The sequence below is a fragment of the Plecotus auritus genome, assembly GCF_963455305.1.
Source record: "Plecotus auritus genome assembly, chromosome: 7".
NCBI classification, from domain to species: Eukaryota; Metazoa; Chordata; class Mammalia; order Chiroptera; family Vespertilionidae; genus Plecotus; species Plecotus auritus.
Window position 1 is genome coordinate 145783473 of NC_137774.1, and position 15142 is coordinate 145798614.

At 36.1% G+C, this 15142-nt stretch overlaps 1 protein-coding gene across 2 annotated transcripts in view; it reads left to right on the forward strand.

The window, feature by feature from the left end:
* Positions 1-15142, forward strand: part of ELOVL7 (ELOVL fatty acid elongase 7) — an 88519-nt gene that overhangs the window by 65519 nt on the left and 7858 nt on the right. For both annotated transcript variants that reach the window (XM_080680484.1, XM_080680485.1), the window contains exons 2-6: positions 804-901; positions 6768-6958; positions 10420-10500; positions 11309-11365; positions 13518-13623. In XM_080680484.1, coding sequence (XP_080536610.1) covers positions 838-901; positions 6768-6958; positions 10420-10500; positions 11309-11365; positions 13518-13623 — 499 coding nt within the window. In that variant the 5' untranslated portion in view covers positions 804-837. The remainder of the gene's footprint in view (positions 1-803; positions 902-6767; positions 6959-10419; positions 10501-11308; positions 11366-13517; positions 13624-15142) is intronic.

The window sequence follows — 15142 nt, forward strand, 5'->3', positions numbered from 1 at the left end:
TCATTTTATGATACAGTCTCCACTTGTAAGGTGTGTGCTGATTTTAGAGATGTTAAAATGTGGGAAAGTATACATCTTAGAATGTATTAAATACTGTCCTAAATTCCCCAATGTGCATTTCTGGATATTCTGTTGTATTTCATTGGTTTGTCTCTTCACACTTTTTTAATTATTGAAGATTTAGAATATATTTTAATATGTAGTACAGATAGTTTTTCCCCATTGCTCTTTTTCCAACTATTCTTGTCTATCTGTTCAGACAAACTAGGCAGCCTCTCCTTGGCTCTTGTGAATCTTCTTTCCCTCCCTCTTTCTACCTCTGTTCCCCTTACATCATGAAAAGTGACATATAGAAGACCTCTCTCATATGCCTGATGATCAGCTGTAAGTCTGGATCAGAGTAGCTCCTCTGAGAGTGTGTGTCTTTTCCACTTTCTTCTCCTGGGTTTTTAGCTCAGCATTGCCATGGGAGATGCAGTCCATTCCTGATCTGATTGTTGCATGAAGAGGAGATGTTCCCACGAAAGTTCTTAGACTCATTTACTCCTTTTGTATCTTGTACATAAATTGTCAGCCTTATTCAGCAAAATAAGCATTCTTATTACAATGATGAAAAATCTTAAATGTTTGCAACTACATCAGGGTTTAATGTGGTTCACTAATGCATTTACCTTCAGTAAAAGTTTGTTGGTTTGCCAGTTATTCCTATTAAATTTTTAGCATTTTTAATATTGTATTACTAGAAACTTGGCTTTATTTGCATTCATAGGTCATAATGCATTTCTTTTTTTGTTTTACTGAAGAACCCACTGTAAGAGCTAGTAAATCCTGTGGAAAATGGCCTTCAGTGATCTTACATCGAGGACTGTGCGTCTTTATGATAATTGGATCAAGGATGCTGGTAAGTAACCATATTTCCTAATTGAGGCTCATCCTGCCTTTTTATGTCAGATTCCCACATTTAATAGGATTTCACTGAAACAGAATGAGAGATTTTGCAGCTTAACACTCTCTCAAGGACACCCCAAATATTTTTTTCAAAATGTTATTTTTATTACTAATTAGTAAAGACGTGTCAAGGGTTTCATTACAGATATGTACAAAGATAGAGCTACACAGATGTTCATTAAGATGCTTATAATAGTGAAAATAGTTTTAATATCCAATGAAGAGTATTGGTTAGTAAATGATGGTACATTCCAACTGAGTAGCCATTAAAAGTGATTTGGAGAGACACTGCTCTTAGGCTTGATTCTGCCCTAATGCTCCTGAGGGAGATAATAGTTATTGCCAACAATGGCTCTATTCAGGATGCTTCTTGAATGGGAGGGGTGTACCCCTCAGGGGTGTATCAGAAAGGGCAGGGAGTGTTTTCTAGGGTAACCCCGAATAATTCTGAAATGCCTGCCTTCTCCCCTTGCCCACTTAAAAAAAAATCAGTGTTATAGAAAAACATTTAATCCCAGTGCAAGAAGATTAAATTAAAGCAGGTTATAAAATACCATATATATTTCTTTTGTGAGGATTAGCAGTTATTTCTGTGGGGTAGGATTATTAGTAACTTCTTATTTACTTATGTATGTCTATCTAGATTTTCTTAAACCACTAAATGTGTATTGCTTTTATAACTATTACAAAACATTCTAAAAATATAACAAAGGTACATTTAAATAAATACTAGTAGACAACCGAGCATTTTATTTATTTATTTATTATTTTTTAATATATTTTATTGATTTTTTACAGAGAGGAAGGGAGAGGGATAGAGAGTTAGAAACATCGATGAGAAACATCGATCAGCTGTCTCCTGCACACCCCCTACTGGGGATGTGCCTGCAACCAAGGTACATGCCCTTGACTGGAATCGAACCTGGGACCCTTCAGTCCGCAGGCTGACACTCTATCCACTGAGCCAAACCGGCTAGGGCAACAACCAAGCATTTTAGAGCTGAGATGGACCTAGATATCATCGAAGCTAACTTCTCATTTTAGAGTTGAAAAAACTGAGGCCCAGAGATGTGACCTGGCCAACATCATGGTTAGTTTTTGGCAGAAAAAACTAGAACCTATGTATTCTGGTATTTCATATTTGAATTATTTTACACATGTTCACCACCATCACCACTTTAGAGTGATTTTTACCTGTCAACCAGAAATTGCATGTTCACCAAATTCAGGGGGAAAAAGTGCCACCTCTTGGTACCTATCACAGTTGGAAATATATTCCAATACTGATTTCAGCCACGATAAACTGTTTCATGGTTGCTAGCATTTTCAGTAGACTGCTAAAGACCAATTTTATTTCACTAAAAAAGGTCCTAATAGTTTTACCCCTGAAAAATGCCAAGTATCTAAAAAAGATCCCACAAATAGAGATGCTTCAGTCTGGTTGGGAAATGGAGAATGGTTATTTCCATTTTTTCTTCTTCTCTTTCATTTTAGTTTTTTTCAACTTATGTAATGATGCAGAAGACATATAGGTTTCTTTAGAGGTTTTATTTCTCTGAAGGTTTATAGTAGTTTGTTCTCATTAATTCAGTATTTCATTTAAGCACTATATTTTTACTTTCTAATAGTTTTTCTTTTCATTTATTTATTTTTAAGATACTAATATTTTGATTGCTTTTCAAAGTAGAGGTGTACTTTGCTACCTGAACTCTTATGATTTGAATTTGGGAACCAAGTAGATTTAGGTACTTTTTTTTTTTTTTTTTTTTTTTTTTTTTTTTTTTTTTAAATAGACCTGTTTGGGAGAACAGATCCCTTGCTATTCACTATTCCAAATGCAGGAGCCCTAGAGATTCAGATAATCAATATGCTAACTCATGGGTCAAATCTATTTAAAAGATGATGACTATCTATATAGTGCTAGCAGTATAAAATATTTAAAAAGGAACTACTTCTGAATTCCACTTCTACTTTTATTCATGGATCAACTCTTTACTTTTTATTAGGAATTTAAAAGCTGGATAATATTAGATCAGAAAAAGGAGTGACCCAGGGCTGGGGTGGTTATGGAGAGACAAGGAGAGTCCTGGAGACAGTGTTGCAAACAGTGCAAGAAAAATGAGAGGAAGAGGCAGGTATTGCTACGTACCTGAAGTTGGGCTAATTTGAAGTCATAAGAGAGGAGAGAAGGTAGGGGATATTTAATGCAAAGACCTAAATGTTAGTCCTGATACTACTGTACTAGCTAGGATCTGGAACTAATGATTTCTTGTCTGTGAGTCTCAGTTTCTTTGTTAGAATGATAGCTACCACCCAGCAGATAATATACATGGAAGTGCTTCTGTCATTTGGGAAGTTTCACAAAGCAAGTGAGGGTGGTGGTTACAGATGATTGATAGAGCATTTTCATCTTAAAATGCTTTCAGTATAGCATATCATGTTTGTAAAGGTTTCTTCACATTTTTTTCCTATTGGACTCTAGAAGGGTTAAAAAGTTTTGTGTAGAGATTTACATCTTCATAAGAACACCTTCAAGGACTTATATGCATGCATATAAGCCTAATCAATGGACACAGACAACAGGGGTGTGGGGGCATGAATGGGAGGTGGGGGGTAATGGGGGAATAAGGACACATATGTAATACCTTAATCAATAAAGAAATTAAAAAAAAAAAAGAACACTTTCAGGTAAAAGAGGAGAGGGTTTTTGCTTCCGGGTAGTGTGGTATTGATCTCTGAAAGCCATTACGAATCTTTTCTGGCCAACTTAGTTCAGTTGTACTTTGCTTACCCTGGAAAGTTCTGAGCACCTGATCAAGGGCCAAGAATTTCAAGTGTATTCTTGGCTTTGGCCCTAATCCTAAATCGCCTCCAAGACACTTACCTGTATTCTTTGTTTTGTTTTATTGCTAGAGAAGTTGTGATCATGCATAGTTATTTCAGGTGGAAAATTCCACAGCTACAGGATTTTAAAATGGTTTAATTACTACTTAAGCTATAAGAGGATTTATTATGATGCTAGATAAGAAATGTCAGATTTTGAAATAATACTATAACATTTTCAGTTGTTTAAAAAGCAACTTTCCTTGTATTTGGGTGGTACTAATAACTTTTCAGACTTACTTGTGACCTTTTTTGCAAAGACAACCTGAGTAAGCATGTTGACATCCTGAACCTTTAATACTTCACAAAGTACTGAGGTACATGATTGCTTTTCCTTCCAGCTTCTTCATCTTGTTGGTGCTTGGGATTTTAAAGGGAGAACTCATTGAGCTAATACATGCTACTTGAGAAGAGAACACTGCCTTACAAGCAGTTGATGGACAAGTTCATTAATGTTCTATGTATGTGACACTTGTAGTTTCCCTGTTCCTCTCTCTCTCTCTCTCTCTCTCTCTCTCTCTCTCTCTCTCTCTCTCTCTCTCTCTGTCTGTCTCACACTCTTAGAAAAGAACAATCAGACTAGTAATAAGTCAGAATTTTGGTAATCCCTGGGGTACAGATTCTCAGACAGCCTGCCTTTGCATCCTCTGCTTTCATCTTGACTCTACTTATGCACTTAAACCCAACTCTGATGCCAAATAGAAGATGCATCATCAGCCTTTTCTCCCTGGGGGAAACAGAACTTACCTCACCCCTGATCTTTCGCAGTTTGTGAAATCATAGACTGATTCAGGATTAACTTTAAATATCATCGAGCAGCCCCCTCTACCACCCCCCGCCTATCAAAGTCACCATCCACACCTGTCTTGTACACTTTTCATCATGGGAAGCCCACTACCTCACATGGAAAATAAACAGTTATCAGAGTCATGAGCATCATATTAAAGACTTTTAATTTTATCTGCTAAGTGGAGAGAGCTAATTCATGCAGAGGAATAATCTGAGTACAACTACTAGTATACTTTTAGGAATTTGGCAGTTGTATGGAAGACCAGATGTCACTGATTGGATCTGCAGGCAGGAAAACCACAGAAATGACTCCTGCAGGGCAATGGTGAGCGACTCTTAGGCCCTAAATATAAGAGAAAGAAGTTGACCCAAAGCAGCTTTTTCTCAAATATGGATGCCTAGGACCCATATGGATCCTAGGATTCTGATTTAGTTGGATCTGGGTCATATTTTGGCCACTTGACCTTTAAACATTCCAGAGGTGAATGCTCTGCTGAATTGAGACCTGCTGTCATAACATTTACTAAGCACTTAGTCTGTCCTGGGCTCTTTGAATACAGTAACTCACTAAATCCTCTATAAGATATAAGCTATTTTATTTTATTTTACTTTATTTTATTTTTGAATTACACTTTACATTCAGTATTATTTTGTATTAGTTTTAGGTGTACAGTGTAGTGGTCATACAATCATATACTTTACAGTGTTCCCTCTAATATTTCCAGTACCCACTTTGCACCATACATAATTATTACAATGTTATTGACTACATTACCTATATTGTACTTTACATCCCGGTGACTATTCAGTTACTACTAATTTGTACTTCTTAATCCCTTCACCTCTTTCACTCAGTCCTCCCAAATCCCTTCCCTTCGATACATGCTGTTTTATGCCCAGTTCTTAGATGAGGAAACTAAGCAAAGAGACTTTAAGTCAGTGTCCCCAAGTCAGGAGGGAAGCCAGGATCAAAACTCCAGAGCTTGCTGAAATAGGATTAAAAAGCATAGTGTTTTGTTTTATTATTTGCTTTCAAATAACAATAAATCTAATTAACTAGCTTTTCCCTAAGTATATGATTTTTTAAAAATCTGTAGCACGTGAAAGTCACAGGGTTTTCAAAAAGGTGTGTGCTTAAAATGTTAAATTATAAGAAAAGATTATTTATTTTAAAATTATTTTCTTCTACTTCCTGAGCCAGCCCAGAATGCTTTTTCCTGACTTGTTTTGTTTGTACTGTTGCCAACAGAATAACAGAAAGATGATGATGTCATTTGACTTCCCCCCCATGCTGAGTCAATGAAAGAAGAAAATAAAATAAACCTCCAATTCAGGAATTCCTTTATTGACACTTAAAAAAAACTAGTTTTCAATCATACATGTGATGTGTGTTATTAACAGAAACATTTAGAAAAAAAAATCATTTGTATTGTCACCATCCAAAAGTGATAATGTTAATTAACATCCTTGCAGGGTTCTTTGGTATTGGTTTTAGGTCCTTATTTCGTTGGGGATAAAAACTAGACGTATTAATGTGGCTGATGATATGTGTGTACTTTAGTATATAAAAGAATGTCTGGATGGAGGAACTCTAAAATGTTACTATTGGTTATGGTGGGTGGTAGGACCTTGCTGGCTATCTTCTGTCCTCCAGATGCATACCACATGCTGTGCTGAGGCCTGGAGAATGACCAGTATGGACTATATCCATGGGCTTGCTCTCCTGCCCTCTGGTTTCTGGTTGGGTTCAGCCAATGGAGAACCCTAGGAAACTGGGGAGAGGGAGGAGGATGGTGTTGGGGTATCAGTTCTCCTGACCCCTTACTTGAAGAATTGCCTTGGGATGGATGAATCCCTCAACTGAAGGTCACAGCTCTTCTGCAGGGGGCTACTCCATATGACTCTCTCCTGGGTTGTGGTAACTACCTTCCTTTGCCCTTTGAAGCCTCTGGTGCTAACAGCCTCACTGTTTCTAACCCCATCACTATCCCTGATAATTTCCCTTTACCCTGAAGATGGTAGTGATCATTGCCCACGTAGTCTGCTGTCAACATTAGGGTCTAGGTGCTCACTTAAAGAAATGCTGGTTGTTGTTAGTTATCTCTTGGTTAAGTGGATGTGTACTTACATCTTGTTTTTTCTCTTAGATCCAAGAGTTGAAGACTGGTTCTTAATGTCATCACCTCTGCCACAAACCATCATCTTGGGACTCTATGTCTATTTTGTCACTTCTCTGGGACCAAAGCTCATGGAAAATAGAAAGCCCTTTGAACTCAAGAAAGCGATGATAACGTACAATTTTTTCATAGTACTCTTTTCTGTGTATATGTGTTATGAGGCAAGTGTCTTTAGTATTCCTAATGGGAGAATTTTGCCTGAATTTTCCTGTTTATCAGTAATTATGTTTCTTGTTATGACTGTAAAACTCTTTGAGATTTAAGGAATTTTAGAATCTTAGCTCACTAGAGCAGGGATTTGCCCCCAAATTGTTATGTATAGATCAGGTATTAAACCCTTTAGAAGATCTAAGTATAATTTACTCATAGGTAATGAGAAATATTAACAATAAGTCCAGAGACTGGCACATAGTTAACCTTAATAGATAATTGTATGAATCCATAAATGTTAGTTTTAAGGAAACATACTTGGAGAAATTAAGTAACTTACTCTAAGTAGCATAGCTGGTAAGTGCAGGACCGATATTTGAATCTAGGTCTGACAGCAGAGCTCATTCTGACTAATGAGTTGTCCTCTTCATGGTAGGAATATTTAGTTTCTACACACTCTCATGCGTTATGATGGTGGGTTGTTCGGGTTTGGTTTAGCCGAGCTTTGGGAGAATAGAGAACTTAGACTCACACAAAGCAGTAGGTAAGGGAGCCTGTCTCTTAATTGTCAGTAAGAGAGGTGGGGATCTTTCAGAACCTAAAAGCAGACTCATGGATTCACTTTCTCTCCTTCTGCTATTAACATGCCTCAGCTACCCTCACTGCTTTTCTGAGATTCCTTGCCTCCCCAATACTGGCTGGCTTCCTCATACTGGAACTCACAAGAGTCCAGCATAGCCCCTCTGGCCTCTCCTGATTCCCACCATGAATCCACCTGGTCGGGTTGCCCTCACTTTGTTCTGACTTCATCCTCATAGGCCCCTCAGAAGACTGGACTTACTTTGCTGTCTTCCATTTCTTCTACTTTATTTCCAAAATTAACTCACAGGCCACTTTACTGTCCTTTCTGGAGCATAAGTAACTGAAAGGGAAGAACAGAGAAAATACAATATTATCAGAAATAGGATATAGCCTACTGTAGGACAGTGTTAAGAACTGACCTGGGAGCCAGGAGACCAGGGGCTAGTTAGTCCCAGTTATACTACTAATTAGCTACTTGATTTTGAGCAAGTCATTTAACTTCTTTGAGCCTCAGGTCTCCCATTGTATAAAGTCAGCATTGAACCAATTGTCTCTCAGGTTCCTTTATGCTATGTCTGACTGAGTCATTGAATATACTATCCTTAAATATATTTCTTAGGAAATAATCCAGTTATAACTAGTTACTTTTGATTTCTATTTTGGCAATTACAACATAAAAGAAGGTTTGAAAATATCTGAATTTGAAAGTCTATTTCCCATTAACCACTAACACTAGAGTTACTTATATGTCCATTTTGGTGTTTATTAACGGCTAAATATAAACTACTACTTTTTCTTCTTGACAGCCTGAAACATAGACACATATGTTAAAAGCTCCACAGACCTTTGGAATGTTCTTAAACTTAATATCAGGAAGCATTAAGTTCCACTCTTTGTTTAAACAAAGACTTTTGTGGCTGAGCAACCTGTCATCTCCGGAATACATCCGAACTCATGGTTTATTGGGTGGAGCATGATTGCATTTGGTTTACAGTAAACACCTCTACCAGGGTGTTAGGGCAAATATGAGCAAGGTGAAAGGTAGATCAGACTAAAGGAACCCACGTGCCTTATTTTTTAGTTATGGTTTGAATGTGTTAGTTAGTTGGCACCAGTCAGACACTAATAAAGAGAGACCAGCCAGGCCGTTGTAGCTCAGTGGTTGAGTGTCGACCCATGAACCAGGAGGTCATGGGTTTGATTCCTGGTCAGGGCACATGCCAGGTTATGGGCTCGATCCCCAGTAGGAGGCGTATAGGAGGCAGCTGATCGATGATTCTCTCTCATAATTGATGTTTCTATCTCTCTCTATCTCCCATCCTCTCTCTGAAATAAATAAAAACATATTTTTAAAAAGAGAGAGAGACCAATGAAGACCCCACAAAAGGCCAAGTCACACAGCCCAGTGCTTGTTTGGGGTAGGGGCAGGGGAGAATCAGTCATGCTAGTTTAAGTAAATGGATTTAGCGTGTTCCTTACATCAGTCAAAAGTTAAGTCTGAGCTCAGGAGAATATGAGGATGCTCACTGACAGATTTCATAAAGCAGAATAAGTCATTTCTGTACCACATTCCCTGTTCCTTAGAGAAAATTTATTGACTGTTTTTTGTAAGATATTTTTTCTCACCTGTGAAATATGTCTTATACTTTTCTGAATCTTAATTTTCAAGATTTCATAACTTACCAAGTTAACATTGTGATTAAATTATCTCACGGTATAAGCTAGGAGCTAGTTTTAGAAAAATATGGTATATTTTTAAATACCATAGTCTAAATAGTTGTTCTTTCTCCTTTGTTTCTTTTCACCATGGAAATATCATTCTGATAATGCCTCATAAACCTTGGCTTTTTTACAAGTTAATTTATTGTAAAGTTGTCATTTTAGCTTTAATAGCAATTAAAAATAGAAATTTAAAGTGTACTTCAATGGCATAAAATCATATAACCATTATACCGAAAAAGAAGACATTCTTGGGAAGATGTTAGCACTTATGAGAACAGGGTATCAAAAAAGAGAAGTGGTCATATTTTCAGAGCTCTAAATTAATATAGGAATTAATTTAAAATTACAGTCCTTAGTTTTTCATTTTCAGATACTGTTTTAAAAGAAGACCTTCCCACCATCAGACTGAAAGAATGTCAATGTAATCTTTGAATTGCGGTTCAGACTTATCAACAGTAAGCTTTTTCTTCTCACCACTAGTAGAAGGTCACTTTGTGGGTGTGCTGGAATTAAGGCTTGCTAGTCTGCATTTTTAAGCTTGAGATTTTCCTTTCTTACTTGTCATGTGGATCCAAAGCCAAACTAATATCTGAGTCTTGTGTTTGGTCAACCTTAATTTTAAGAGCCATGGATTACCACTTCACATCACACCGACTAGCTAAGGTCAGGAAAAAAGCAATGTATCTTATGAGTACATTGAGGAATTTTGGTTTGCTAATTTATTTTTTGACTATTTGGGACGTTTAGAGATCAGCAGAAAAGACTGAATTCAGGCCCATTTATTCCCTTTAGAATATACAAACATAAGCACAGGCATATATAGATATACCTAATATGTACATATACTAGCATATACTTCCAGTATTTGATGTTTAAGAAAAAACACTCCCAGTGTTTTATTCTCCACTATATTAGAATAATTTTCCCAAGAAATGGACATTTTAGTCCAAACCCAGTTTATCTAAATAAGATTTGAGTTTATGGTTTTGAAAATTCTTACTGCTTTTATATCCAGTGAGTTCCTAGTTTGTAATTGTTCTTGCCCATCTTTCCCTCCACACTGGCTGCTGACTCAGCTGAGAATTTAATGAAGAAACAGTCAAAACTGCCTTTGTTATAGCTGTTGAGCAAATGTTTCCTTCTTTAAAATGCATGTGTTCTTTTGCAGTTTGTGATGTCTGGCTGGGGTACAGGTTATTCATTTCGATGTGAAATTGTTGACTATTCACGGTCGCCTACAGCATTGAGGGTAAGTTTCCCTTTGGAAAAACTCATAACTCAAAATTAATGTTAAAACTTTTTGGACTCCATTTGTAACAATGTGAATTCAGAACGAGTGACTCAATTATTAGGATATCTATATTGAAAGAAAAGCTAAAATTTACCAGCTAGAAAGAACCAAAGTCGGGTATGTTATTTTCTATAAAATTTAAAAGTAAATTCATATCTGGTTCCTCAAACAATTTAAAAAAGAATTATAATATCCAGCAATTCCACTTCTGGGTATATATCTAAAAGAACTAAAAGCATGAACTCCAAAAGGTATTTGTACACCCATATTCATAGCAGCATTATTTACAGTAGCCAAAAGGTGGAGGCATGAAAGGTTAAACAAAATATGGTGTATTCATACAATGGAATATCATTCAGCCTTAACAAGGAAGGAAGTTCTGACACATGCTCCAACATTCACAAACCATAAGAACATTATGCTAAGGGAAATAATCCAGGCACAAAAGGACAAATACTGTATGATTCTATTATATGAGTTACCTAGAGTGATATTCAGAGACAGAAAGTAAAATGGCCTTTGTCATGGGCTGTGGGGAGGGGAAATGGGGAGTTGTTTTTATAGGTACATAGATGGGTACATCTATGCATGGATGGTGGTGATGGTTGCACAACAATGGGAATGTACTTAATGCTACTGAACTATACAGTTAAAAATAGTTAAGATGGTAAATTTTATATGTATTTTGCCAAAATTAAAAAGAACTAAATTTTCCCCCATGTAAAAATAAAACAAAATAAATTCATATTCATGTGTTTTTTTGCAGATGGCACGCACCTGCTGGCTTTATTACTTCTCCAAATTTATCGAGCTATTAGATACTGTGAGTATGTAGTCATTTCATTTGGTAAATGTCTGATCTTTTGATGAAAGCAATAAACTAGCGTTCTGTTGTCCAATAACTTTGGTTATCTCTCTTCTTCAGGCAGACCTGCCTTTTCTTATCAGTAATATTAGAAAATGGATAGGATAAGCTTATTTTTCAGTCATTTGAAACTCCAAAAGGTGTTCTTATGTATCTACCACCTGTTTAAGATAAGCATGTAACTGTCACATAGATGAGAAAACTGCATCTTTATGTAGATGGATGACAGTTGTGTTGGGAAGCAAGTTTAGGAAGCAAAGAGCAGAGAACACTTTACCTTTGGTCCTTCTTACAAAAACTCTGTGTCATCCATACTCCTTTAAGAGGATAAATGCTTCAAAATTTATAAACTTACACAATAATATTGTTACCCTGGCATATCAGTAATTTTGGAAATATCAAAACTATCTTCAGCTGCCCTCTGAGTCCTCTCTCTGCCTGGGAATAAGCTGAATATGGGTGACTGGACCCTGGGAGAAGCAAGTGCCATAGATTAGGGTCCATAAGGAGAGGAGAAAGTCCTATGCCTTGGTTTCCAGAATAGGAAAGCTATGTAATTATTACATCTTTGTGGTATGTGGGTCTTGGTTATCTGGAAACAGTTTTGGGCCTGTTCTCTCTTCAGAATATATATAACAAATCTCAACATGCTTTTACCTTCTCTGATGACTACACATAATGTGATAACTGGAAAGGATTTTTGTGAGCATAGAATCACTCCTATTGTTCTCAAAAGTTAGCATGCATTAGAATCACATGGAGGACATGTTAAAAACACACAAGCCTGATCCCTAGAGTTTCTGATTCAATAGGTTTTGGGTGGAGCTTAAGAATTTGCATTTCTAGCAACTTCTCAGGTGATATTATTACTGTTGGTCCAAGGTCCACACTTTGAGAACCCTTGCTTAGTCCAGTGGTTGCCAACCCTCATGGTGTAGTAAACTTACTTGCATTAAAAAGCCAAAAGGCTGGGCCCCAACCTCAGAGACTTGGAGCTAGGTGGTCTAGAGTAGATACCAGGCCTGGCTATTTTTAAAAAGCTTCTTGGACATTGTAACATGCAGCCAGGGTTGAGAACTATTGATCTATTGAAGTCCAAAGCTCTCAGTCTGAAAATACTGAGGTTCAATGACTTACCCAAAGGAATGCTGCCACTGATGGGCAAGGATCTCAGATTGTTGTCTTATGGCTTTTTCTGCACCATGCTGCCTTCTCTCATGTGCATAAGCAAATGCATTTGGCTTCATTGTTTCTGCTTTGCATGTTCTCAGGTCTAGCTTACATAAGGAAATGGTTGCTGCCTTTGTGTCCGTCCTTAAGCCACACTTTTTGAGATATTCCTACTAGTACTTTTGTTTCTGCTACTCTGTTTAGAACTATATTTCAAAATCTAATTCATTGTTGCTCTCCTGAATTTTGAGTATCTTTTTGGACATTTAATTCTGCTTTTGTATATTTTTTGGAAAAAAAAAATTTTCCCTTCAAATTCTTCCTATTCTATGCCTTTGTTTGTAGAGTTTCTGCAAACCACTTGGGTACATTCAATCTGGATGGTGCTTTCATTGCCCTTCTCATTTTTCCCAGGCAGCTTTGCTTTCTTTTCTGTCCTATTTCCCCAATTAACTCTTCAAGTGTTTTCTTCATTTTTCTTTAATAATAACTTGCTAACTTTTGATTTATTGCAAGTCCTCTTGATTTGCTTAATCCATTACCTAAATTGGGAAAATGTGTTAGCAATGTAGAATAATGTCAGTTCTAAGAATTAAGATTCCGTGCCATACATGTGGATTTTTTTTTGCCAATAACATTTTTTCCCCATAACTTTTCGGACCATGGTCTTCATTTTATATCTTTGATTTTTCAAATCTGCATGCAATTTTTTTTTTTACCTTTTATCAATTCTCCCATGACTAGGCATTGTACCTAAGTTCCTTCATACTAATTGGCTTTTGAACTTGAAGAATCAGCTGCTTCCATTGAGCATTCTATAAGTCAGTCCTTTCAAAGCAAGTTGTGATGTGAAATAGTTTCACTTTGTCAATATTTTTATAACTCTAGATAAATTATTGCATGATTTTATATGAACTTGATTTTCTTTAAATTATTTCAGATCTTTTTTGTTCTGCGTAAGAAAAATAGCCAAGTGACTTTTCTGCATGTCTTCCATCATACCATCATGCCATGGACCTGGTGGTTTGGAGTCAAATTTGCTGCAGGTAGCCAAGGGAGAATTGGGATCATTTCTTACAAATACTAATATTTTTGTATGGTATAAACACAAAATCTATCCTTAAGTATGATCTAAGAGCAACTCAAAACGTCAAAGAATCACTTTGATCAAACTTCTTTTATTATTACTTGAAACCTAAATGTAGGACTCTTACCCAGATCCTTCTCCAACTCTCCATTCTTTAGAAATGCATTGACTTTTGGGTACAGTCTTATACATGTATTTTAGTTGTTTTATTTGGATTTTATTATTTTCCCAAGGAGTTCTATTAAATATCTTTTAAAAATAAAAAATAAACAAAATGGTTTTATAGGAATGTAATTAGGTATCTATTTCCTTATATATATATCCAGAGAGTTAGAATGTTTATCTCAAGTTCCATGTTTTCTTTACCTTCAAATTTCTAATAACTGATAAACACTGTAAACCCTAACAGTGCTGTAAAGATGTGTGAAATCGCAGTTGCCCAACTTCTTTAAGCATCCTGCCATATTAAAGGATGTTTTGTTACTTTTTCAAGTCAAGAATAGTTTAAGTCAAAAGCTTGGCTACAGGCTCTTTTGTTTGGTTTGGGTTTTATGCTTCTGAACATCTAGAATTGAAAAAAACAGGAGGTTAAGTAATTTTACCCTATCATAAAGTTTTAAATAAGTGATATTCCCAATGACATATTCTTATCTTACTAGCAAACATTTTATTTATGCTAGTTTCTTAAATTTAAGACAGGCCTGTAGCTCATAGTAAACAATGTTTTAACATTTCTGTGAAAGGCTCACCTCTATTAGGCATTCTGATTCTGCAAGACTTAAAAAAAGCAAAAAAAAAAAGCGGAGCCACAACTGAGGAACTTTTGTTTGCGTTTTAGATTCTCTAGGCTTGGGGAGTCTAATCTGCATGTCTTATGTCTCAGAGCATGAGAAGACATTGATCAGTGGCACAACAGAGGTGCTAGAACCTAGAGGAGCCAAGAGGGCATTGGATTTTTCAGGATGTAAAGTATCTCCTTGCCCAAAATTGGCATTTATCTGTGTAGCATTTTGAAAAAGTAAATGTAGCTGTTCTTGTATGGTATGTTAATGTAAAAATTTAACTTGCACTAGAAGAGAGTCTCATCGGTGTCCATTTCACAATAAAAGGGTAGCTGTATTATTTAATCTCCATAGTTTACTTATCTTTACTTTCTTTTTTTCTTACACATGCATATTGTGCCTCTCAGTTCTTTCTTTAGTGATATCATTGACATCTTTTTTGTCTTGGTGAAATATTGAAAAAGACCCAAATATCCACTAATTGAATGGTTATTTCTTGTGTATATATAATTGTGAAATGCAAATAATATTGAGACGCATCTTTTAAGCAATTTGACTCCTAAATTATCAAAAATAGGTGACTATTCTGTTTTTAAAGTGTGCTAGTAAAGGTTCTTTTATACCCTTATAATTTAATTATTCGGATTTCTTTCAGGATACCAGAATATTATCACAACACTGAATAATATATAAAAA